This window comes from Electrophorus electricus, chromosome 7 (assembly GCF_041902795.1).
Source record: "Electrophorus electricus isolate QZ-2024a chromosome 7, ASM4190279v1, whole genome shotgun sequence".
NCBI classification, from domain to species: Eukaryota; Metazoa; Chordata; class Actinopteri; order Gymnotiformes; family Gymnotidae; genus Electrophorus; species Electrophorus electricus.
In genome coordinates, this window is record NC_137503.1 from 28,297,458 (window position 1) to 28,319,998 (window position 22,541).

The window sequence follows — 22,541 nt, forward strand, 5'->3', positions numbered from 1 at the left end:
TTTAATTGATTCATATAATACATTTATTTCTTGAGGTCCCCATATCCACATATTCTCAGCCAACGATTTTTTTTACGTTGCTCGAAACTAAATGGCGTCCATTTCATTCAACCCGAGACAGACTTGTGCTTGAGCCTCTCAGCGCGCGACTGCTAAATGGCGTAGTCCATGAGCAATTGAGAGGAAGTGGCGGGTGAACTAGGTCCGCACCTTTTCCGGTAACACAGCACGGCTGTGTGACTGAACGAACGACTGGAGGGGAACAGAAGAGAAAAGGGTAGCTAATATATTTGGGAAACGGGGCACGCCGCATTTGAAGGTAACTGCAGATTTTTGCCAGCTCCTGAAACAAGGCGTATCCGACTATTGTTAGCTAGTTGTTCTGCGATTCTGTGCATCAGGAAACTAGACATCAGAGTGGCCGATTAAAGTTGTGTTCTGTCTGATACCCCTCCCTTTTCTTAACCGCTCTTGTGTTTTCAGGGAGAGAAGAGAGGGAGAACGAAAACTCGTCTGAATCAATGACCTTTTAAGTTTTCTTGGTCAGTTGTATAGTTCCCAGCTTGTTGGTACGCCATTTAGAATATATTTTTAACCATGAACTCGTAAAGTGAATCCCGCTGCTCGATTCTGCCGACAGGATAGGCGAGGGGGCAGCCGGCATACAAGAAGGAAGTCTGAACTATTGCGGGCTGTCGAGTGGGCCTGTTTCAGCGCTGCTGTTTAATTTGAAGTCTGCAATACAGCTCCAATAATTTTGCAGTGAAGACAACAGAATATTCTTAGTTTTTGAAATTGGATTTTAAGGATCTACCCTTCGGAAGTTGTCACAAAATAAACGTACGCTATTGCCCTTTTGTTAATGAGCTACCAGGACACCGCGACAGGTTCAAGACGGCTGCTTATCCACACCCTCACCGGTGCACATTTTAACTTGGTTTAGTGTTTGTTTCGTTTGTATGTCAGATTTAGGGGGGTGGGGGGTTTTTTTGTTGTTGTTGTTGGGTTTTTGGTTTTTTTTTTTGTCTGAGAGATTTTCAGTTGATGGTACAAAACTCCCGCCTTGAATCGTATTAGGGTGATACTTTTAACTAATTAAAAAAAAATTGGGAAGCAGCATTTTTGCATTTTCTAAGTGTCTCAGCGTTGGTGTGCTGCATACAAAGGCTTAAGTATTAAAGTAGCACATAATTCAGCCAAAGGTAAAACACCAAAAAGCACATGCTATTTCCTTCATAATAAACATAATATATGCACAGCCAACAAAATGGGGAAAATGCTTTCAAAGATCTTTGGGAACAAGGAGATGAGAATATTGATGCTTGGACTTGATGCTGCTGGTAAGACAACTATCTTATACAAATTGAAACTCGGACAATCTGTCACCACTATTCCAACTGTTGGTTTTAACGTTGAAACTGTTACCTATAAGAATGTTAAGTTTAATGTGTGGGACGTCGGAGGTCAGGATAAGATCCGGCCCCTTTGGCGGCACTACTACACCGGCACCCAGGGGCTCATCTTTGTGGTGGACTGTGCTGACAGAGATCGCATCGATGAGGCACGACAGGAGCTTCACCGCATCATCAATGACCGTGAAATGAGGGATGCAATTATCTTGATTTTTGCCAACAAGCAAGACCTGCCTGATGCAATGAAACCACATGAGATACAAGAGAAGCTTGGGTTAACCCGCATCCGAGATAGAAATTGGTACGTTCAGCCTTCCTGCGCAACAACAGGTGATGGACTATATGAGGGGCTGACCTGGCTCACTTCAAATTACAAATCTTAATGTACTGCATACTTTGGACTGGTCAGTGCAAGGTGGGGGGTGGGGGGTGGGGGGTGGGGGGGGTAAAAAGGAGTAAAAAATTGAAGAACCGAAGCATTTAACAAAACTTCTCACTCAGAAAAGAGAAGTTTGATTATAATTCTGTTTTTCATTTTGATGAATCCCTATACCAGTTTTCCTTGAAATTGCATCAGATTTGGGTTTTTTGTGTTTTTGTTTTGTCAGCCTCTTAAGTTTGCTTTGGCACTATAATTCTGTTACATTGAAATGATAATTACTGTCTCACAATATTACATAAAGTATTGTTTTGGAGACATGTTGATGTAGATTTGTTTCCATCTTAAGATTTCTTTCTTTTTTTTTTTTTCATTGGATGACTTTGGGCTAATCACTGATCATCTTTCCTTTCAACCAAGGTACCATTGTTATAAAGTCATCTTTTTTTCTTTTCTTTTTTTTTTTGTCTTCATTTGCATCCAGGGAAACCAGATTTTGCACATGAATGAAATGGAAGTGCCACCCACCCTTTCTCTTTTTCTCTCTTGCTCACTCACTTGCACTCCAAGGCTTCACACCCAGATATGTTATCTGTATTTGTGTCCTAGAAATGGTAACATATCTCCTAACCTATATTCAACTGCCATTTTGTTCCAAGAATGCGAATATATAAAGAGTGAAAAAAGCCTCTGAATGCAGAGTACAAACAAGAAAATGATGGCATATCATTCTCTTAACTCCATATATGTTCACAAATAGTCTGTGCATAAGTTGTAACATGTTATGCCACCCCATACCTTTTGTTGGTGACACTGGATTTTCCTTTTTTATGTGAGGAGATTCCACTGTAGTTGAGTGTTAACATTGTTTGGCCATTTCTTGAGTGCCACATACCAGAGGTGCTTCACAAGAGATGAGCAAGTGTGACGGAGTGCTGTGCAAAAACACAGCGGGGAAGTTATCAATAATGGTGTCAGTGGGGGGAATGAGGACAAAAACCCCTTAAGTGAACACTTCAGCATATCTAAACTGACTTTGGACCCCAGAAAGTGTTTACTACTCCCACTGCCCTTGGTTACGTGGCTGTTTCATGGTGATCTGGATCCTGGGCTGTGAACACATCGGCTGCGCAGTCATGTAGTGCAGTCAGACAAGTCCTTGTTTGTCTTAATAAATTAACATTGCATTGTTTAATTCTTTTGATCAATTTATGCTAAATAAATAAAAAGTATATTCAGTTCAACTATCAAATTGCAGCTTCTTGAGAAGTTATAATGGTTTAGTTTTTAAGAGTATCATGCAAAAAGGGAGCTTTTGGGTGTAGGGTGTGAATATTATTAATTCAGTCTTGGCCCATTTTGGCTCAAAATAGTGTGAAGTGTTTGAGATATGAGCATACAATGTGAGATCTTTTTATTACTGTTTAACCATAACAGATTTTTATGATGTTCAATGTCATAAATAAAACAATACACCAGTTTAGCTGTTAACCAGCAGACCCGTATCGACATTCATTAGACTAGGGTTGACGTGATTTTAGTTAATAATACTTAGTTATATGTGAAGATTCCAAAAAATTTATTAAGGAAAACAAATTTTATTGTGGGCAGCAATGTCACACTGAAGTTATAACTCTTGAAAGGTGTAATTAAATCAGAAAAAATATTCAGTACTATATTGCACTACTTTTTTACACACAATTTGTATCCATATTAACTGTCTTGATAATCTTGCTGGTGCTAGATTGGCCTAAAGATGTATATAGATTATTATATAAATTACATGACTGTGCAGCTGATGGTTGCTCTGTGTCAGTGAATGATGCAGCATACTCTTATAATGCACTCATATCTGAAGAAGATGTGTGAGCGTGTGTGTATGCATGTACTTATGTAATAAATATATTTGTTTACAGGTGAGCAACTGCAAACTGGTAGTGAAGTACTCAAAGTTTCCAGACAAGCAGGACATTTTAGTCAAAAGGTCCTTCATCTGCTATGCAAGAAATATATATAGGGTTACAATGATGTACTAAACACATTATTTGCTCTCAATCCAGATATTGGACAACTGGCAAAAATGTTAGAAAACTGTATTATTGCTAAACATTAGTACTAGAAGGGGTCAAACCAGCTCTAGAAACATGACATCATCCTTTAAATGCAGAAATTGCTGGAAGAATTGCTCTCACAACTGCTTTCCTCTGTGTCATCACGGCTGTTCAAAGAGTGGTCAAAAATGAATTTTAGACAATTAAAAGACAGCAATATGACAATATAATAACCAGCTCTGCAGTCTTTTTGGATTATGCTGTAATGATAACCTCAGTCTACCCTTAAGGTTCTGTAATAAGGGAATATCTACCCATATTTAGTAATCACTAAACATGTTTGTTTAGTGAAGGCTGCCATGGAGTTTGACCTGTTACTGTGTTGCAAGAGCTGTGCTAGTCAGATTATGGCGCAGATGAAGGACATTCAGCATTAGTTGGGTTAATCAATTCCAAAACAGATCAAATAAGCAGCCATTCATTACTTCAAATGAGAATTTGATCGTTGCATATGTACATCTATTTGTGAAATTGCCTGTCACCCCTGCATCACACTCCTAATGTTTCAAATGAAATGGGGTTGTTTGTGTGCAGGGAGTAGAGATAATAGGAAACAAATGGAGGTCTAATACTGAGCTTCCTTAGGTGTCTCTGTACTCAGAAGCTAAGTGTAACTCATAGTGGCTGTTTTTGTTCAGGGCCATTGTTTTAGAGCAGGGTGTAGCACTAACATTTATTTACATTAATCTTCCCCTCAGTCTTCAAAGGATTAGGCAAAATTACAGAGGTTACTTGTACTACATGTCTCTACAAGTGTTACCAAAGAACAGGAGTGTCCTATTTGATATAATGAAAAGATTGTCCATCTGATTTGTTGGCAATTCAGTGACAATTTTACAGAAGACACTGAAAATTATGAGCATGAATAGTTTGAATAGTAAGGGAGGGTGGATCTGGGTACTGTGTAGGATAGGGCTGTTCTTCAAAGAATGAAGTTTAATGAACCTTGTGGGTTCCCTGTATTGTTTATTTGGGCAGCTTCTAGTTTTAGTTTTTATGTTCTAGTTTTAATGTTGCTTCTCACCTGCAAAGTGATAGCACACTACAGAACAATACATATGGCCTTCATTAGGTATTTTTACATACTAATACAGTTGTCATAAACAGATAAATATGTTTATAGATAGATCGATCGATAGATCGATAGATAGATAGATAGATAGATAGATAGATAGATAGATAGATAGATAGATAGATAGATAGATAGATAGATAGATACTTCCTTCTTGGGGCAGTGGTAGCTCAGTGTTTCACATACTCAAGTAGTAATTAGAAGGTTGCCAGTACAACACCCCCCCCCCCCCCACCAGGCTGTCACTGTTGGGGCCCTGAGTAAGGCGCTTAACCATCAATTGTTCATGTTGTATTCAATTATAATTGTAAGTGGCTTTGGACAAAAGCATCAGCTAAATGCTATAAATATGATACATATTCAGCAACAACTGAAAATAAGAAAATTGTAGTTTTTTTTGCTAAAACAATGTGCAAAATCAGTTTGTTGTTTTTAAGCAATGTTTGCAATAATGCATGTCAAGTGTCTATAAGGAAAGGCCAAAAGTTCCTGTGATTGCTGACCATCCATTGCCCACAAGTCAGGCATGGCTCATTGGTGTTCGGGCATGATCATCTTAGGACACACAACACAGATTAGTGTAACAGAACAGCAATGTGTTTGGAATACACACACTATATCAGTTTTCCAGTTGTATCTGCAGCCCTGGGAGGGATTGATGGCTGCCAGAGACAAGGCTACACAAAAGTGGCTAAGCACAAAGTACAGCTGCTATTCAAAGAAATCAATTTCATCTGAGCCTTCCACTCAATACTTGTGGGAGCGACACTACGTTTTAAACCCCCTACCCTCCTCCAGGCAAGCATTACTTTTGCTATAGATACCAATTGTACTCATCTGTTCCAAAATGAAGTTTGAGATAAATAGATAATTTAGAAATTTCTAAGGATTATTAAAAGAGATTTCATTCTACTAGCTTCTAGTTAGAGACTGACTGATTGTTTGATCTCTCTGGATAACCAGTGACAACTAGAAATAGATTTAATCTTAGCATTATTATTGAACTTTATTATTGAACTTTTCTTGTGCAAGTTGATTTATAAAATGTAATTAATTCTCAATTAAAATGTCAAACAGTTGCAGACATAGTGTGTATAATGGTGTTGAGCATAATATAGCTCCTAACATATAGAAAATAGATTTAACTGAAACAAATGGGTAAATCCACAGCATGGTAAATTATGCACTAATTGTAAATCTATCACGTTAGAAAAGTCTATACAGTCTTTTTTACACTTACACTGTGCACTTACACGCTACCAGTTGGGTAAATTTTGTTATTGTACTTCTGATATTTAAAATGTTTCTGCTTGTGTACTTCATTGTTTTATTGTATTTACAAATTAATTATCAGGCTAATCACTTCCTCTCACATTATCTACAGACTATTTAAATAGGCTTGGCCAGACTAACAAGGGATTAGCACATAGCATTAAGCCTTCCTTAACTTAGAAACACAAATTGCAAAATATATTTTGCCAGTAATCTCAAAAACCCAAACAATATCACTGAGCAGCCTGCATTCTATTTGTTCCTTGTGCTTGTTTTGCTTGTCTTAAAGCTGCATCAAGTTAAATCCCTAGAAACCATTTTTAAAGCTTTTTCTTTTCCCATATACATATGAAAACAATTAAAAGGCCTTCAGGATTTTGTGTCTGGTGATAGCTTTGTGTTCCTGCATATGTGGAATGGTTACGTTCACGGGGACGTGCAACATATGATACTGAAAAACTGTTTCTTTTACCTGAAATTATGATCAGCAGTATTATCCAGTATGACAGAAAATTGTGTGCACTTCCAGTGTAACACATGGTAATACGTTATGATGGATAGGAACATTGTTTTACATTCTCACTGGCTAAAGGCCAAATGTATAAGACCCTGACATAATTACAGAAGCACAAGTGTGTTTAATTATTAATTTTGTTCAATAGATTGTTTATCACATTTATCCCATGTACAGAATTTGAGCAGACTAAAAACAAATATTTATTTAAAGTGCTAAACCAGGTTGCATTAGGCTTTGCAAGTGCCTATTCATATGCATATAGTTATACATAGGATTATCCACATTTTTGTTAAATATTTATAATCCATTAATAAATCTTTAACAATAATCTGCATTAAAAGGGGTCATGTTTCTCTAATATATCAGTATTTCTTACAATGTACAAAATACTTTCCCACAACAACCGCTGCTGCCAAAGAAATTTATCTGAGCTTTTCAACAGGTTCTCCTGTGGCTCTTAGCAGCCTCTTCCAACCACATTATTTGTTGAGCTGAGAAGGATTCATTTTGGCTGAACTACAGTTGTCCTCCTACTAGGACTGATTACTTAGAAGACTGTGGTTTCATATTTCACCCCGTGTCACAATAGGGTTTGCTCTGTCAAGGTGTCTGTCGGGTGCTCAAAACATAACATAATAGCCCTGAAAAGACTGCTTGTGTTGACTAGGAAATCACAGGTTTTTTTAGAATTCCAGTGTTTTGCCACTGTAAAACAAAATATGTCTAAATATGTCCATAAACATCTAATTGTTTCATTGTTCAAATTTTCACCCTCAGACTTTTATCCGACCTGATTTGAACATTACCAGAAGAGCCCTGCATTAGCTACAGTTCAAGAGGGACCTTTAAATATGCGATAAGACCTACACAGGGTATTGGAATGAAATTAGAAAACACTCCCCTACAATTATTTCTCCATATCCATCAGTTCTGAATAATTGTGATATTACGTTAAATACTGCAGAAGACTGTGTGTAAACAATGCACTCACAACTGTATCATACGACACTTAATTGTATTATGCTAATACTTATAGCACATATATATATATATATATATATACTCGTATTTATGGTGCTTTGCATTAGCCTCGTCTGATAACAGTTTAGGTTCATTTATGCAGAGATTCACAAGGATTATTCTAAAGATCGTTAGCCTGCAGTTTGTGTTTGCTGTGCACATTTATGTGAGTGATGTTGACAGTGCTTCAGAAGCTTCTTCTGATACTTTCTTTTCCTCCATTATCCCTCTCAAATCTTCAAACATATGACAAGATAACAGTGTTATGTGATGACCCTCCTAATACTGGAAAAAGGGATGGCATATGAATGCTGTTTGGCTGCCAGGGTCAAGGCCTTTCCAAAGTACCTGTCTATGCTGTCAGCATTTTATCCTTTCTGGCATTAATGCTTGAAACAGGAGCCTGGGAACCGCTGAAACATTAGATATGCAGGACTGAGGAATACAGCAGAGGATTACAGAGTAGCAGAAGTGGTTTAGAAACCCTGTTTCTTTTTATCCTTTTAGACAGACAAATTACATTTTATTCTGATCCACAATAAGGAAAATTATGACAGGTGGGCAAGGAAGTTTAGCATATGCTGTTGTATCCATTAACAAGCCATCTAAAAGCATAACTGGTGTTTACCCATCCTATTAATGGACCAATAGAGCTACTTTAATGATAACGATATTCCCATCTTAGATGTATGCAATCAGATACAATAATTAACAAGGAACAATAACATGCTTATTGACAATTTACTTTTTTTTTTTTCTTTTTTCTTTTTTTTTTTAAAGAAAGGTTCCATGTCTAATAAATTTGGGGCCTTTCACTGATAGCGTGACGTGATGTAGTCTAGATTACATAACTTCATATCATTTTAATAGTTCATAAGTGCCATGGGCATGTTCAGATGATTACATACTAGCACTACCATGCATCGCGTACAGTGTGTGTCAACGTGTCCAATGTGCTTTTCTGCGCTGATCAATGCGGCGCCTCCCGGTGGTCAACCTTCTCTTTTCATTTAGGAATACAAGTTCTTTTCTGTTCTGGGTAGTGTTGATACGAGATGAGATCAGACTATTAGTGTACACAAGTTCCTAGATAAGCTTTCAACTTCTGAATATGATAAAAGACCAAATATGATATGATAAAATTCACTATATGCACAGGATGAGTATTTTCCGATTCTATGAATGAATCTGAACGCATCCTCGTTTTCTACTTGGCAGTGCAGTCACCACTGAAATGGTGACTCAAGTCGCATTAAAAAATGTGCTATGCATAACAACTGCACAAGTAAAGATTTACTCATTTTTAATGTAACGAAATTTCTTCTGTTTTAAGCATTAGTTTATCATAAACTACTGTTTAGCTTACTATTCAGACTGACGTAATGGTTAAAGGCAAGCCTCGCACTCAGAACAGTCTACAGAGGGATATTTTGTCCTAGAAATACTTAAAGAAAAAGAAGCAATACGGAATTTTGTCTTTGGTTAGAGCGTAGCTAGAGATTTCTATTAACACGTTTCAAGTGAAAACCAACCATGTCTTAGGAAAAAAAATAAACGTCTTTAGATGTCGTAGGAAGTCCAATGACACACCTCTAATAAGAATGGTATATTCCACTCTGCCGCGAGCTGTTTTTTCAGCACCTACCAGTGATACAGACTTGGTTCGAATATTCGTTCCAAACTGATCCAGGCTTCCCGAACAAATTATAGAGATATGTTACGTTTCCTAAATAAATCACCCTAACATATCCGACTCATATTTCTGTTAGAACGGTCGCCTAGCATCAACTCTCGATACACCGTTTTTACTTGTTCCTGGTTTTGAAGGGCTGGTTTGGTCGTTTGTAACAAGGAAAGCATTGGGAAAGCGACGTTTTTCATTCCCATGTTGTCGCCGAATCAGGACGAACATGCCCGCTCAAAAGATCCGGTGAAATACGGCGAGTTGGTGATACTCGGGTGAGTAGTTTAGGTTCACATGGCAATTGACTCCCATAACCTCCTTTCGAGGAACCATTCTAAAATATCCTCTTAGATACTGATTTTGTATTTGTTAGGTGGCTAGCAGAATGGTTTTCAAATGAGCTAACCCTAGCTAACAGTGTTGAGAAGTAGCCTAAGCAAGGGCTTTAACTAGACGAACAGCACTTGTGAATTTTAAACACTTAGCTAGCTAGCATTAATATGAAAAAATAATATTTATCAGTAAATCACATTGTCCAACTGAAACACTCTAGATTGAGAAATAACTTAAATTTGTAACAGAAAACGGTGCTGAGATTGCCATTCTGTTGCATACTGGCTAGCTAACACTACCGAATTATAGTGATAGCGTTAGTTAGCCAACTATAACGCTGGTCTGGAAGTGTTAGCAAAATGTTGCTGCCTACTTGGGCTTTCCAGAGTAATAACATGTTGAAAGTGTCTAGTGGTGGCTAAGTGTTAGCTACCTAGGCGTTCGTCTTGCAGAACAAGATAAAGCTGCAGTGATATAACTTAAGGCGTTTACCTGAGTTCTTGAACTTGATTGCCCCACCTTTCCCCCGTCTGCCCCATTCTTTGTGAGTGTAAGTTGCTCGATCTAAGTCCCAGTCTATCGGTCCCACTTGTTGCCATACGCCACTGGGTGAGTTGCAAATGAATGAGGCTTGACAGGTCTGTCACAGTATAATACAGTAAACGACAGGGGAATTAATTATTGTGGTTTAAAGTTTAATTATAGCTACAGCTATCGCATGTGGGGCTTGTGCTAAGAGGTTCCAAATGGTTTGAGAGATATTAAACTATAAAAAAAAGATATTAAACTGCTTATCAACTGCTTATCAACTGTTTCTCCCCCCCCCCCTTCCAATAGTGCGGTGGGACAGGACGCTGGTGTACTTCCTTTGTGGTCGTGCCATATATGCACTTCCTGTTGTCTTGCTAATTACGAGTGGAAACGAAAATTTAATTGAATACTCCTGTGAAATCTAATTCAAAATAATGAGCAAGCCTTTTTAACCTGTTTGGTTTTCAGTATTATTCTGTTCTTAATTTACTTTATGATGCTAAAACATGAGTATTCCATTAAACATTAAAGTAAGTGATCTATTTAAGGTTAGTAAGCAAACTTGAGTTTGAGTTTTGTTCTGTTTTGTTAATTTATTCTAGATTTCTCATTTTTAGTGCTGGTTACAAGCTGCTTATGAATATAAAATGGAGTTTAAACTCATTTTAGGATTTGATATATAAGTAAACCGACCACTTCATTAGGTACACATGTACAACTGCTCATTAATGCAAATGTATAATTAGTAAGTCAACTTTAGACATGTGGATATGGTCAAGATGACCTGCTGAAGTTCAAACTGAGCATAAGAATGTGGAAGAAAGGTGATTTAAATGTCTTTGATGGTATGGTTGTTAATGGTAGTCTAGATGGTAGTTAACGGGCTGGTCCGAGTATTTCAGAAACTGCTGATCTGCTGGGATTTTCACACACAACCACCCCTGGGGTTTACAGGGAATAGTCCAAAAAAGAGAAAATATTCAGTGAGCGGCAGTTCTCAGTTCAAAAATACCTTGTTGATGCCAGAGGTCAGAGGAGAATGGCCAGACTGGTTTGAGCTGATAGAAAGACAACAGTAACTCAGATAACCTATTGTTACAACTATGGTATGCAGAAGAGCATTTCTGAAGGCACAAACTTTGAACCTTGAAACAGATGGGCTACAGCAGCAGAAGACCACATCGGGTGCCACTCCTGTCAGCTTTGGACACCTTAATACCAACTGAGCATTGTTTAATCACCACAGCCTACCTGACTTTTGTTGCTAACCATGTCCCTCCCTTTATAACCACAGTTTACCCATCTTCTAATGGCTTCTTCAAGCAGGAGAGTGTGCCAAGTCACAAAGCTCAAATCATCTCGAACTGGTTTTTTAATCATGACAATCAGTTCACTGTACTCAAATGGCCTCCAAAGTCACCAGATCTCAGTACAGTAGAGCACCTTTGGGATGTGGTGTAATGGGACATTCACATCATGGATATGCAGCTGAAAATCCAGCATCAGGCAGTTGCTACAGTCATGTCAACATGGACCAAAATCTTTGAGCAATATTTACAATGCCTTGTTGAATCTATTCCATGAAGAGTTACGGAGCTTTTAGAGGTACTAGCGAGGTGTACCTAATAAAGGGAATCCTAGGGGGTACTAGCAAGGTGTACTTAATATGCATACACCTTTATACACAAACTCTGTACTTTACTACAACTTTTGAATATCTCAACATCTCTTACTACAGTACACTGCAGTTACTCACCTGAAATCTACTTCGAATATTTTATATAAGTTATACAGCACACTGTTTTTTCACTTGCACATATATAACTTATGTAAAATATTCAGAGTAGATTTCAGGTGAGTAACTGCAGTGTACTGTAGTAAGACATGTTGAGATGTTCAAAGTTGTGGTAAAGTACAGAGTTTCCAGAGAAACAGAACATTTCATACAAGGATCCTTCATCACCTCTGCAAATTGCACTTTGCTTCCACAGCTCACACACACACATATATGAGCAAGTAAAAAAAATTGCTCAGTACAAATTGTATTAGTTTGTGCTTTTTTACAATGGAAAGTAATCATGGTCTGACTTGGTTTGTGGACATAGAAATGGAGTATATTCAGAAGTGAGTGGCAGCCTTATGTCAGTGTTTTAGTATGAGAGATTTTGTGTGGTAAATCATGGGTGCTGCTTTATTCCTAGGTGTGAAACGCATCTATTTTTATCTGAATAGACTGCTGAACAATTGTGCTCTTTAATGTATTAATCTAGGCAAATTTTTCCTCTTGCATTGATGTATACTGCTATATTTCACTTAGCTGTTCATCCCAAGTCTTTTAGGTCAGCATGAAAGTACAGGAGGAGAAGGTATTTGAATATTTAATTTGTGCATGTGCGCGCATGTGCATTCATGCAAACACTAGTTCTGCTATCTCAGTGTGCAGTGCTGAACTGGCACATTGACCACTCTGAGCACAGTCAATGCTTTTGCACCACTGCTCACCGCAAATTGCGTAGACATTCCACAAAACTGGGTGAGACTGCTGGCGACCTGCATGAAACCATCCCAAAGGTTTTTGCATAGTTTAAATGTAAGCATCTGCCTTTGCTGTTTAGCCTAGAGTCATTCTTTGTTGTTGAGCTTAGATGACATAGGCACAAAACAGTTTATTATAGAATAGTGGTTATTACTTTAAACCTGACTTCCGAGAATGGATTGGAAATGAGTGTTGTAGTTCATAGTTCAGAGTTGTGACTGCCATCAGGGCCTTTTGAATACTCACTGGGGCACCATCTCTGTAGTTTCCCTTGCTTTGCCTTAGTTGTGCTGTTTGTCACTGGATAGCATGAATAGCTGCAGAAAGAACAACAGAGTGTAGACTCTAGAGACTGAATGCCAAACTTACTGTGTACAAAACATTCAGATCTCTCTAAAACGTAGAGAGCATGGAACACTATACCAATTATGATTATCGGGTGCATCTGATGGTTTCAACCAATCTCAAAACCTCTTATCTGAATCTTTGTGTTTTTCATCATTCCCTCATGAGGCCAGAACTAGAAAGAAGTTCCCTTGTTTATTGTGTAAAGGCAGTCAGCCTAACGGCTGATTCTAAGACTAGACCAGACATGTTTCTGTCTAATACTGTTTGTGGCATTCATTGTGTGGCCAGGTAACACCTCTGTCAAAACTTGTCATGGCACAAAGGTTTGTTTTTCAGCATAAAAAACTCGCTATGTTTCTCTTCCTGGTTTTCACCTCCGTATAGGTCTGCTTCAGTGGCATTCAGTAGTGTAAATAAACAACTCCCCTGGGACTCCTTGATACAAATTGGAAAAACATGCCTTTCACATCATTCACAAGACCTCATGTTCCCAAAAATCACTTTTTAAATAAAAAAAAAAACAACTGAGATTTTTGTCAGTCTGTGCCTTTTGTTATAGATTTCTTTCTGTTGTTGATCTTCAGGTACAATGGCTCCCTTCCCGGTGGAGATAAGGGTCGCAAAAGGAGTCGTTTTGCTCTATACAGGAGGGCAAAAGCTAATGGGGTCAAGCCAAGTGCTGTTCACATCATCAGCAACCCACACGACAGCAAGGTGCTTGGTTTCTTGTAATAGGAATAGACAAGTAGATTCATTACAGTTTAAACAAGCTTATGTGACTTACCCATTTAAAACCAATACCTTTCATTTTCAAAAAATGCATAGTTTTGTACTAGCACATCAGTTGATATTAATGTTTGAGCTTTGGTTTCAGGCGGTTAACAGCAGGGGTCAGCACAGTATCTCCTTCACCCTCTCTAGGAATCAGACTGTGGTGGTGGAATATTGCCATGACGATGACACAGATATGTTCCAGGTGAGGCACTGATTGTCTCAGTGGAATTGCAACACTTATTTAGCTATGAATTGTTAGCATCCACAACCAACACGATACGTTTTCTTTATTATGGGTTCACTGCAAAATTACACAAATAGGGTGTGTTTTAATAGTTAGAATTTTTCATGTGTTTTGACCTGTCTGTTCAGTGTTAGTTATGTTGTATTGATACAAAGCACACTAACATATAATGCTTCAAAAATATTTCATATACGTCATGTCACGTGTTACAAAGTGGCAACAAAATCTGCAGCCCAGTTTTTAAACAATGCTCCCAAATATAAAGATCAAAAAATAAATAACATTGTATGCAATAGAACTGGACAATTTGATAAAATACGTAATGCCGATTTGTCAGATCTGTATTGCAATTGCAATTTAAGTTATGTTCTAAGCACCAGGTGAGCATTCATAGTTTTAAACATCTTCCAAGCATACTTACGAGCTTACTTTGTTCCTGCATGAAAAGAATTAGCACAGTTGCTACTAAAATTTATTTTAACTGCACTAATTAAAATTTTTTAAAGCTGTTCTCATTAAGCAATTGAATATATTTAACTGTGTAATTAATAGAGCTATGATTTTAAAATCACATTTTGAAATTGCAGTTTGAAAATGATCAGTTGTTCAGGCCTAGTGTGGAATGTACATGGACTGAAATTTTGTATTTAATTTTTTTCAAATAATGTCCATAATTCACTCTGCATGTGATTGCTTCTAGATTGGTCGCTCCACTGAGAGCCCCATAGACTTTGTGGTGACCGATACGCCGGGTGGGTCAAAAGAGAGTGAGGATTCCTCTGTTGCCCCCAGCACAATCTCACGCTTTGCCTGTAGGGTGGTCTGTGAAAGGAACCCCCCCTACACTGCCCGTATTTATGCAGCTGGCTTTGACTCCTCCAAAAACATTTTCCTTGGGGTGAGTATTCCTCACAGTCAATTGGAAAACATTTAGACATACTTTCTTTTCACTATGTTATTAGGAGGAGGTGACCCAGAAGGAGTTGTATGGAGGGAAACCAGGGGAAAGAAGGTAACCTACCTTTTTCTATCATCCCTTAATACTAATCACTCTTCCTGCAGGAAAAGGCCACCAAGTGGAAGAACCCAGATGGTCATATGGATGGGCTCACGACCAATGGGGTGCTGGTGATGCATACCCAGGGTTTCCCTGAAGAGCCAAAGCAGGGCATGTGGAGAGAGATTTCTGTCTGTGGAGATGTCTACACCCTGAGAGAGACCAGATCTGGACCCGTGCGTGGCCAGTTGGTAAATGCGGTCACTAATCGTTTGATACCATAATTCCCTTACTCCTGCCATAGCCTAAATTAGACACAGGTCATAGAAAAGCAATGCATATATGTCTTAATGGTAGCATTTCAAAATTCAGGGATTTCAGAAGAACAACAGTGGCTTTGGCAAACATACTTTTAAAATAAAAACAGGGAAACTGTTGATTGAATTCTGAATGTAAGTGTGTACATTAAGAGCATTTCAGGGCTCCAGATATTATGATTACAGTGATATTATTATTGGAAGCATAAAGCTTGCTGTGTAATCTGACAAAGGGTAAGGGGGAGGTTCAGAATCCTCTCCATTTACATTTGTAGCATCTGGCCAATCTTGTAGTGAACCTATATTATAAAACTATATAAAGGACTATAAAGACAACAGTTAAAAGTTAATCTGTGATTCCTTTCTAACTATGCAAGACTGGTACTTACAGTGCATCTGGAAAGTATTCACAGGGCTTCACTTTTTCCACATTTTATGTTGCAGCCTTATTCCAAAATGGATTAAATAATTTTTTTCCCTTAATATTCTACACACAATACCCCATAATGACAAAGTGAAAAACGTTTGTTTGGAATTTTTGCAAATTTATTAAAAATAAAAAACCCAAAAAATCAAACAAAATTCTCTGGTCTGATGAAACAAAGATTGAACTCTTTGGCCTGAATGCCAAGCGTCATGTCTGGAGGAAACCAGGCACCGCTCATTACCTGACCAATACTATCCCTACAGTGAAGCATGGTGATGGCAGCATCATGCTGTGGGGTTGTTTTTTGGCAGCAGGAACTGGGAGACTAGTCAGGGTCGAGGAATTAATTTAATCCATTTTGGAATAAGGCTGTAACATAACAAAATGTGGAAAAAGTGAAGCGCTGTGAATACTTTCCAGATGCACTCTACTAGTGCTTGAGGTGGCTTTCAGGTAGCATGACATTAACACTTAGCTCTAACACTTCTTCCACCAACAAATTTTGCTCTCACTTGAATGTTTAATTGACAAGTTACCACATTTGCTACAGCAAATGTGGTAGCTCTTGCATTCTGTATATATCACAGTACCTGTAATATGCAGCCCAGACCCCTTGAGTGGTGCAGCTGATGTGGGGAGCTAGACTCCATAATGATGCCATGACCCCCAACATCAATGTCTGGGGGTACAAGTACACAACTGGCCCTGCTTCTCTCCTATGTAGAGCCTCACTGGTTCTTGCCAAAAATGGGTATCTGCCAGCTCACATACACATGACCGGGCAGTCAGCACTTTCCTTTAGGGATGTTCAGCTTTGACTGTGTGAACAGCAGTTTGAAAAGATGCAGTGGCCTTCTTCATATGTCTCGCAGGAAGCATGTGTTCGTGTTCACTTTTGCAGGTTGGTTGGTGACATACCATAGAGATTTAGTGGGTATAAATGAGTGACACTAGGGAGATGACTGTGCAACAATTCAAAGAAAGAAAGTGTTAAAGAAGCATTCCCACACTGCAGTAAGTGTTTAATGTATCGCTGCAATAATGTAATGCAAAACATCTGACAAGCTGACAGTTGGGAAACATATGGACTGCACAACTCATATCAGCGAGGTTCACCAACCCGGTTCACCAACCCACCTTTCTCCTGTGGTCATTACCTGCTTATGCAGATACTGCAGGTATCCAATCCAGTCAATCGGATTTGAGAAGGACTTGATTAGCGAAAGGTGTGTTGACTGAGGGTTGGAGCCAAGTTCCAGCGCATCAAGACAACTATAGTTGGAAAATATGTCCACAACCTGAGATCATCATTGGCCAAGTGCTGAACGCGTGCCACTTTTTTGTTTACATAATGCTGGAAGCTAAAGAGCTGTGTGTTCAGTAGAGGAGGAATATTCTATAATTGTGTTTGATAATGGTGTGTTTGGCCTGTTTTGATGCCACTGAATGCTCCTGTGTTTACTTAGGCACAGGGTGAGAGCAGTGCCCTGCAGGATGGCTCTCTGGTGGATCTGTGCGGTGCGACCCTGCTGTGGCGCACCGCTGAAGGCTTACTCAAAGCCCCCACCCTGCGTCACTTGGATGCCCTCCGTCTGGAGCTGAATGCAGCACGGCCACAGTGCCCCGTTGGCCTAAGCACGCTGGCCTTCCCCAGCCTGCCTCGCAGCCACAGCCTGGAGGAGCGCCAGCCTTGGGCCTACCTCACCTGTGGTCACGTCCATGGCCGCCACGACTGGGGCCAGCGGCCTGAGCGCACCCGTGACCGGGAGGAAGGGGCCGCCAGTGGCACAGGCGGTAGGCGGGAATGCCCCCTCTGCCGATCAGTTGGTCCCTACGTTCCCCTCTGGCTAGGCTGCGAGCCTGCTTTCTACGTGGACGCTGGGGCCCCCACACATGCCTTCGTGCCCTGCGGTCATGTGTGCTCAGAGAGGACGGCCAGGTATTGGGCTGAGACATCATTGCCGCATGGGACCCACGCCTTTCGGCCCACATGTCCCTTCTGCTCAGCCCCGCTGGTGGGCATTCCTGGGTTCACCCGCCTTATCTTCCAAGGGCCCATAGATTGATGAAATGGCCAGAGAGGGTAGAAGGCAGGACAGGAGTACTGTGGAGACTAGCATTTTTCTCAGGAATGTGTTCATACTGTAGATGCACATGCTAAAATGACATCTACTGTTGCTTCCCTTAGAGTATGTACACACTAAACTCAGCATGTGTATTCTTTGTTTGGAATACATTCCTGAGTTATCCTGGTTAAAAGCCATCCTTAAATTCGTTAGATTTTCCGTTGTTTTTCTCATTCATTCTGCTGGTGGTGATCAAAAAGGCAAGGCTTTCCCTAGGCCATATCAGCATGCTCAGATGGGCTACTGGGCTGGTTCATGTTTGGTGGCATTTGAAATATGTGTTCAAAGAACCATAACATTACCCAAAGCTCTTAAGGTTGGCACTGACAATTGCATTATTATTGGTTTTAGCATAATTTAAAAAAAAACAAAAGCTTACTCCTTGGAAAGTCTGTATTCAAAAACGTCCCATGTTTGGACAGTGCCAGACAGAACTTGTGAATCCATTAAACAACAGTATCTCTTGAGTCCCAATTCACACTAAAACCCCCAATTATTGCATGCTGTTTATTAAACCTTTGGATACTTATATTAATGCTTTTGGATCAGTCTCTGTTCTGCTTCTTAGTTTTGTTGCTTTTTTTTTAGTTTTTAGAAGTCTCAAGATATAAATTCACAGGATGGGTATTCATAAGAAATAATTCTGTAAGACCTAACATCCAGCCTTTAATCAAGGGACTAAATTTCCAGTGCACTGTCACACTCCCTTCTCCTTTGCCTTCTTTTTACCCATCTTTGGCCAATTTCAGTGCTTTCTGAATTTATGATCTTTGATTTCATCTCACTTGACACACTTGCAAGGACACACCCCTACGCAACACTCATCTTAAGCAATAAACAGAATTACTAGAATTAAGCTATAGCTTAGCTGACAGATGCAATGACTTAAATGTGTGCTACCTGATTCTGACTTAAACATGGTTGAGCTCGGCCTTTGATTGAAGGGCTTTACCAAGTCGAGAGTAATGTAGCCTTTGTGATTTTTCTTTTATAGATTGTTATTGGTATTATTATTGTTTTAGCATTTAAATGACCTTAGAAGTTGTAGCTACAGTATTTAGAGTAGTTAAGAAAAAGTCAAGATGTCATATTTTTATACATGATTATTGTGTTACTAACTTTGACTCAAGGTCAGATTTTTTTATATACAAGTGTTGCATATAGCAGTATATTTGCTATATATATATATATATATATACTACACACACACACACACACACACACAGATACATACATACATACATTGTGTTTGTGTGTGTGTGCGTGTGCGTGCATATATGATTTGAGTTCTGGAGAGTTCACAGCTGATGTAAGTATGCCTCACTGTGTCACACTACTATGGCATAGGAAGCCCTAAATACAAATATGATGAATGTACTATTCCACTGCTTAGGTAAAATTCTTCCTTGGTGCTAGCCGTCATAGAATTTAAAGGATTCATATGTATTTTTTATCACACGTTCACTGCAATCCTTGAATGTGTTTGAATGTTTTGGTCAATGTGAGGCACACATTCCCCTGCTAAGTCGCCCATGCTCCTGCAGGCCTCACACTGTGCATCTTTTAGCATTCTAGATAAGATAAGCTGCATAACAACTGTAGGGTGTAAAGAAAGATAAGCTCTCCTTTACCTCATGCAAGAGAAGAAATCTCAATTTAACCACATATTTTTATATTGATAAAATTGGTGCATGCTGGGTTTTTGGCTTTTCCTCTTTGTTGCCATAATGTAATTCACATCTGCTAAATTGCATTTCTCTGTGATTTGTGATTCCTTTTTCAAGAGACTTGTGGTGTTCTTTGCTCTCTGTTGCATTGTGCCAATGAGAATATGCATTTACTATTATCCTGAGCTGGTCAACCACTAAAATTGGATGATGATTGAATGGCCAAACTTTGGTTTTGTTGCTCACTGAGACCATGGTCAAGTTCAGATGTCTTTGAAGCAGCATGTTCAGTCAGTTGCCAGTGTAGTCAGATACCCACCTTGTTTTAAACTGAAGTTGTGTGTTGCAGCAGGCTGTTGCTCTAGCATAGATTATTCCATGTCTTCCACATGGTTCAAAAATGCTGTTCTGCCCCCATTCTTAATCTGCTAAGGGCTTTTTGATTCACTGGTCCCCTGCAGACTGATAATGGGTGTCCTCAGGTTTACACAAGTAAAAGTTTACACTCTACCCAGGGTCTCTATTCTCTGAATGCATATGGCACTGTTAGCAGGGCTATAGGGGTGTGTGTGCACTGTTAGCAGGGCTATAGGTGTGTGTGTGTGTGTGTGTGTGTGTGTGTGTGTGTGTGTGTGTGTGTGTGTGTGTGTGTGTGTGTGTGTGTGTGTGTGTGTGTGTGTGTGTGTGTGTGTGTGTGTGCGGGCGGGCGTGCGTGCACGTGCCTGTGAAGTAGTATAATTCAGTGTCCCATAAATCACAAGGTTTCATCTTGGAGGAGGACATGAAATTCAGGGGCATATTCAAGATGTGTGAAATTATTATGTTTAGCCTGTGCAGTGTTTTCCCTGCAGGTGTTTTGTTTTTGTTTTTATGTTGATCAGCCATCTTGCATATTTTACTGTCATTTCTCTGCATATAGGTTGGTCTGGGAATATGTGCCCCTAAAGAGTCATTAGCTCAATTTCAAAACAGTATTTCAATACTTATGCTTACCCGCATCCTGAGGGTCCACATTTTTTTAAGGGTTTTATATAACCATATTTAACTATATTACTAATATAGTCTCACACTGGATGAAAGGATCCTTGTTAAGAGTTTATACTTTGACTGGGATTAGAGATGGTAGAAAAAGTGACTTAAAAAGTGATCAGTTTGAGTGTTGTCAGTCATGATGTATCCTATCTGAATGATGTGAAAATGGCTGCACCTTGTGTTTGACCCATGTAATGCATTACTTACCGACTAGGGTTCATGACCTGTAACCTCTTCACTGTCACATTCCACTGAAAAAGACTCGATGACTAGCTATCAAACCATGCAATGAACACAAAGGTACACTTCTATGCTTAAACCCAAGGTGCACTGACAATCACAAATTAAAACCTAATAAAAGACGTTTCCCAAATTGTGTGTGTGTGTGTGTGTGTGTGTGTGTGTGTGTGTGTGTGTGTGTGTGTGTGTGTGTGTGTGTGGACTAAATACAAATTCTTCCTGCAGAGGGCAGCATTGCCTTTTTAGATTTTTTTTTTTCCCTCCAGTGGCTTTCATTCTGTTGGTAATTTGTTAATGGCAGCTTCATCTTTGGCTGAAGTCAGACAAGTATTTCTTTTTTATATATATAATTTTAGCTACTAACAGTGTTTTAATGGAAAACTGGCACTGGGTGGCAGTATAAAGTACATCGTTGACTTCGAATGAACCTGACTGAGTTAATTCCTTCTCTTCTTAATATTCATGTTTGATATGAGAAGTCATTAAATCTTGCTGTGCATGGTATTAACTATATTATTTAAGACTTTGTAACTATCGCAGCGCAATAAAGTTTCAGATAACAGTAATGACTAAATTACAAGATTTTACTGAGAGAATCATTCTTTAGTAATGTAGTTTTAAAATACAGTTTGATTTGTGTTTAGGCTTTAGCAAGTTGAATACTGTCCATAGTCTTTCCTAAATTTAATGAGAAATAATCACAAGCCTGTGTTTTATTTTTGCCCTACTTTAATAGCTGTAAATAAGTCTAGCTACCACTTTCTGTGCCAAGGTGATGAACAAAGTAAATGTAATACTAAAATGCAGAGAGAAATAGGCCTAGATTGATTTAATTAGAAGTCAGCGAATATATTTTATATATATATATACACACACACACACACACAGCTGGGTTCAAAATAATAGCAGTCCAACATGACTAACCAGATCAATCACTGTTTTTGGTAGAAATTATATTACTACATGGCAAATAATTTACCAGTAGGTGTAGTAGAGTCATAGAAAACCATCAGACCCAACATTCATGATATGCATGCTCCTGAGTTTGTGTAATTGAAAAATTAATTGAAACGGGCATGTTCAAAAGAAAAGCAGTGTGGAGTTCAATTAGTGAGGTCATTCATTCTGTGAAAAAACATGTCAATCAGGTGGCCCTTATTTAAGGATGAAACCAACACATGTTGTACATGCATTTCTCTCTGAAAACCTGAGAAAAATGGGTTGTTCCAGACATTGTTCAGGAAGAGCAGTGTACTTTGATTAAAACGTTGATTGGAGAGGGGAAAACATATAAAGAAGTGCAGAAAATGATAGGCTGCTAGACTAAAATGATCGCCAATGCTTTAAAATGGAAAGCAAAACCAGAGAGATGTGGAAGAAAATGGAAGACTACCATTCAAGTGGATCAAAGAATAGCCAGAATGGCAAAGACTTAGCCAATGATCAGCTCCAGGGTGATGAAAGACGGACGGAAGTTACCTGTGAGTACTGTGACAATTAGA

At 39.0% G+C, this 22,541-nt stretch overlaps 2 protein-coding genes across 4 annotated transcripts; both read left to right on the forward strand.

Moving 5' to 3' along the window:
- Positions 1-186: 186 nt before the first annotated feature.
- On the forward strand, positions 187-3,282 carry arf6a (ADP-ribosylation factor 6a). 3 transcript variants are annotated; one of them, XR_014124630.1, is made up of 3 exons: positions 187-319; positions 484-1,340; positions 1,546-1,685. XR_014124630.1 is itself a non-coding variant. In XM_035524816.2 (3 exons), the coding sequence occupies exon 3, from the start codon at positions 1,268-1,270 to the stop codon at positions 1,793-1,795; it is 528 nt and encodes a 175-aa protein (XP_035380709.1). In that variant the 5' UTR covers positions 188-319; positions 484-542; positions 641-1,267; the 3' UTR covers positions 1,796-3,282. The 3 variants fall into 3 exon arrangements, 2 of the variants coding, with proteins under 2 accessions (XP_035380709.1, XP_081574281.1); XM_035524816.2 differs by having other exon boundaries at positions 188-319; positions 484-542; positions 641-3,282; XM_081718155.1 differs by having other exon boundaries at positions 213-319; positions 641-3,282.
- A 6,140-nt stretch (positions 3,283-9,422) lies between these two features.
- LOC113569791 (E3 ubiquitin-protein ligase pellino homolog 2) lies at positions 9,423-21,236 on the forward strand. Its single transcript, XM_026997821.3, has 6 exons — positions 9,423-9,742; positions 13,800-13,929; positions 14,090-14,191; positions 14,934-15,131; positions 15,296-15,481; positions 17,441-21,236. The coding sequence occupies exons 1-6, from the start codon at positions 9,669-9,671 to the stop codon at positions 18,038-18,040; spliced, it is 1,290 nt and encodes a 429-aa protein (XP_026853622.1). The 5' UTR covers positions 9,423-9,668; the 3' UTR covers positions 18,041-21,236.
- The last annotated feature ends 1,305 nt before the right edge of the window (positions 21,237-22,541 follow it).

Bases quoted from the DNA above. Each gene is read 5' to 3' on its own strand.
- arf6a (XM_035524816.2), top strand. From the start codon at position 1,268: ATGGGGAAAATGCTTTCAAAGATCTTTGGGAACAAGGAGATGAGAATA.
- LOC113569791 (XM_026997821.3), top strand. From the start codon at position 9,669: ATGTTGTCGCCGAATCAGGACGAACATGCCCGCTCAAAAGATCCGGTG. The intron at 13,930-14,089 runs GTGCTTGGTTTC...CTTTGGTTTCAG, and splicing joins GCAACCCACACGACAGCAAG to GCGGTTAACAGCAGGGGTCA. The intron at 14,192-14,933 runs GTGAGGCACTGA...GATTGCTTCTAG, and splicing joins ATGACACAGATATGTTCCAG to ATTGGTCGCTCCACTGAGAG.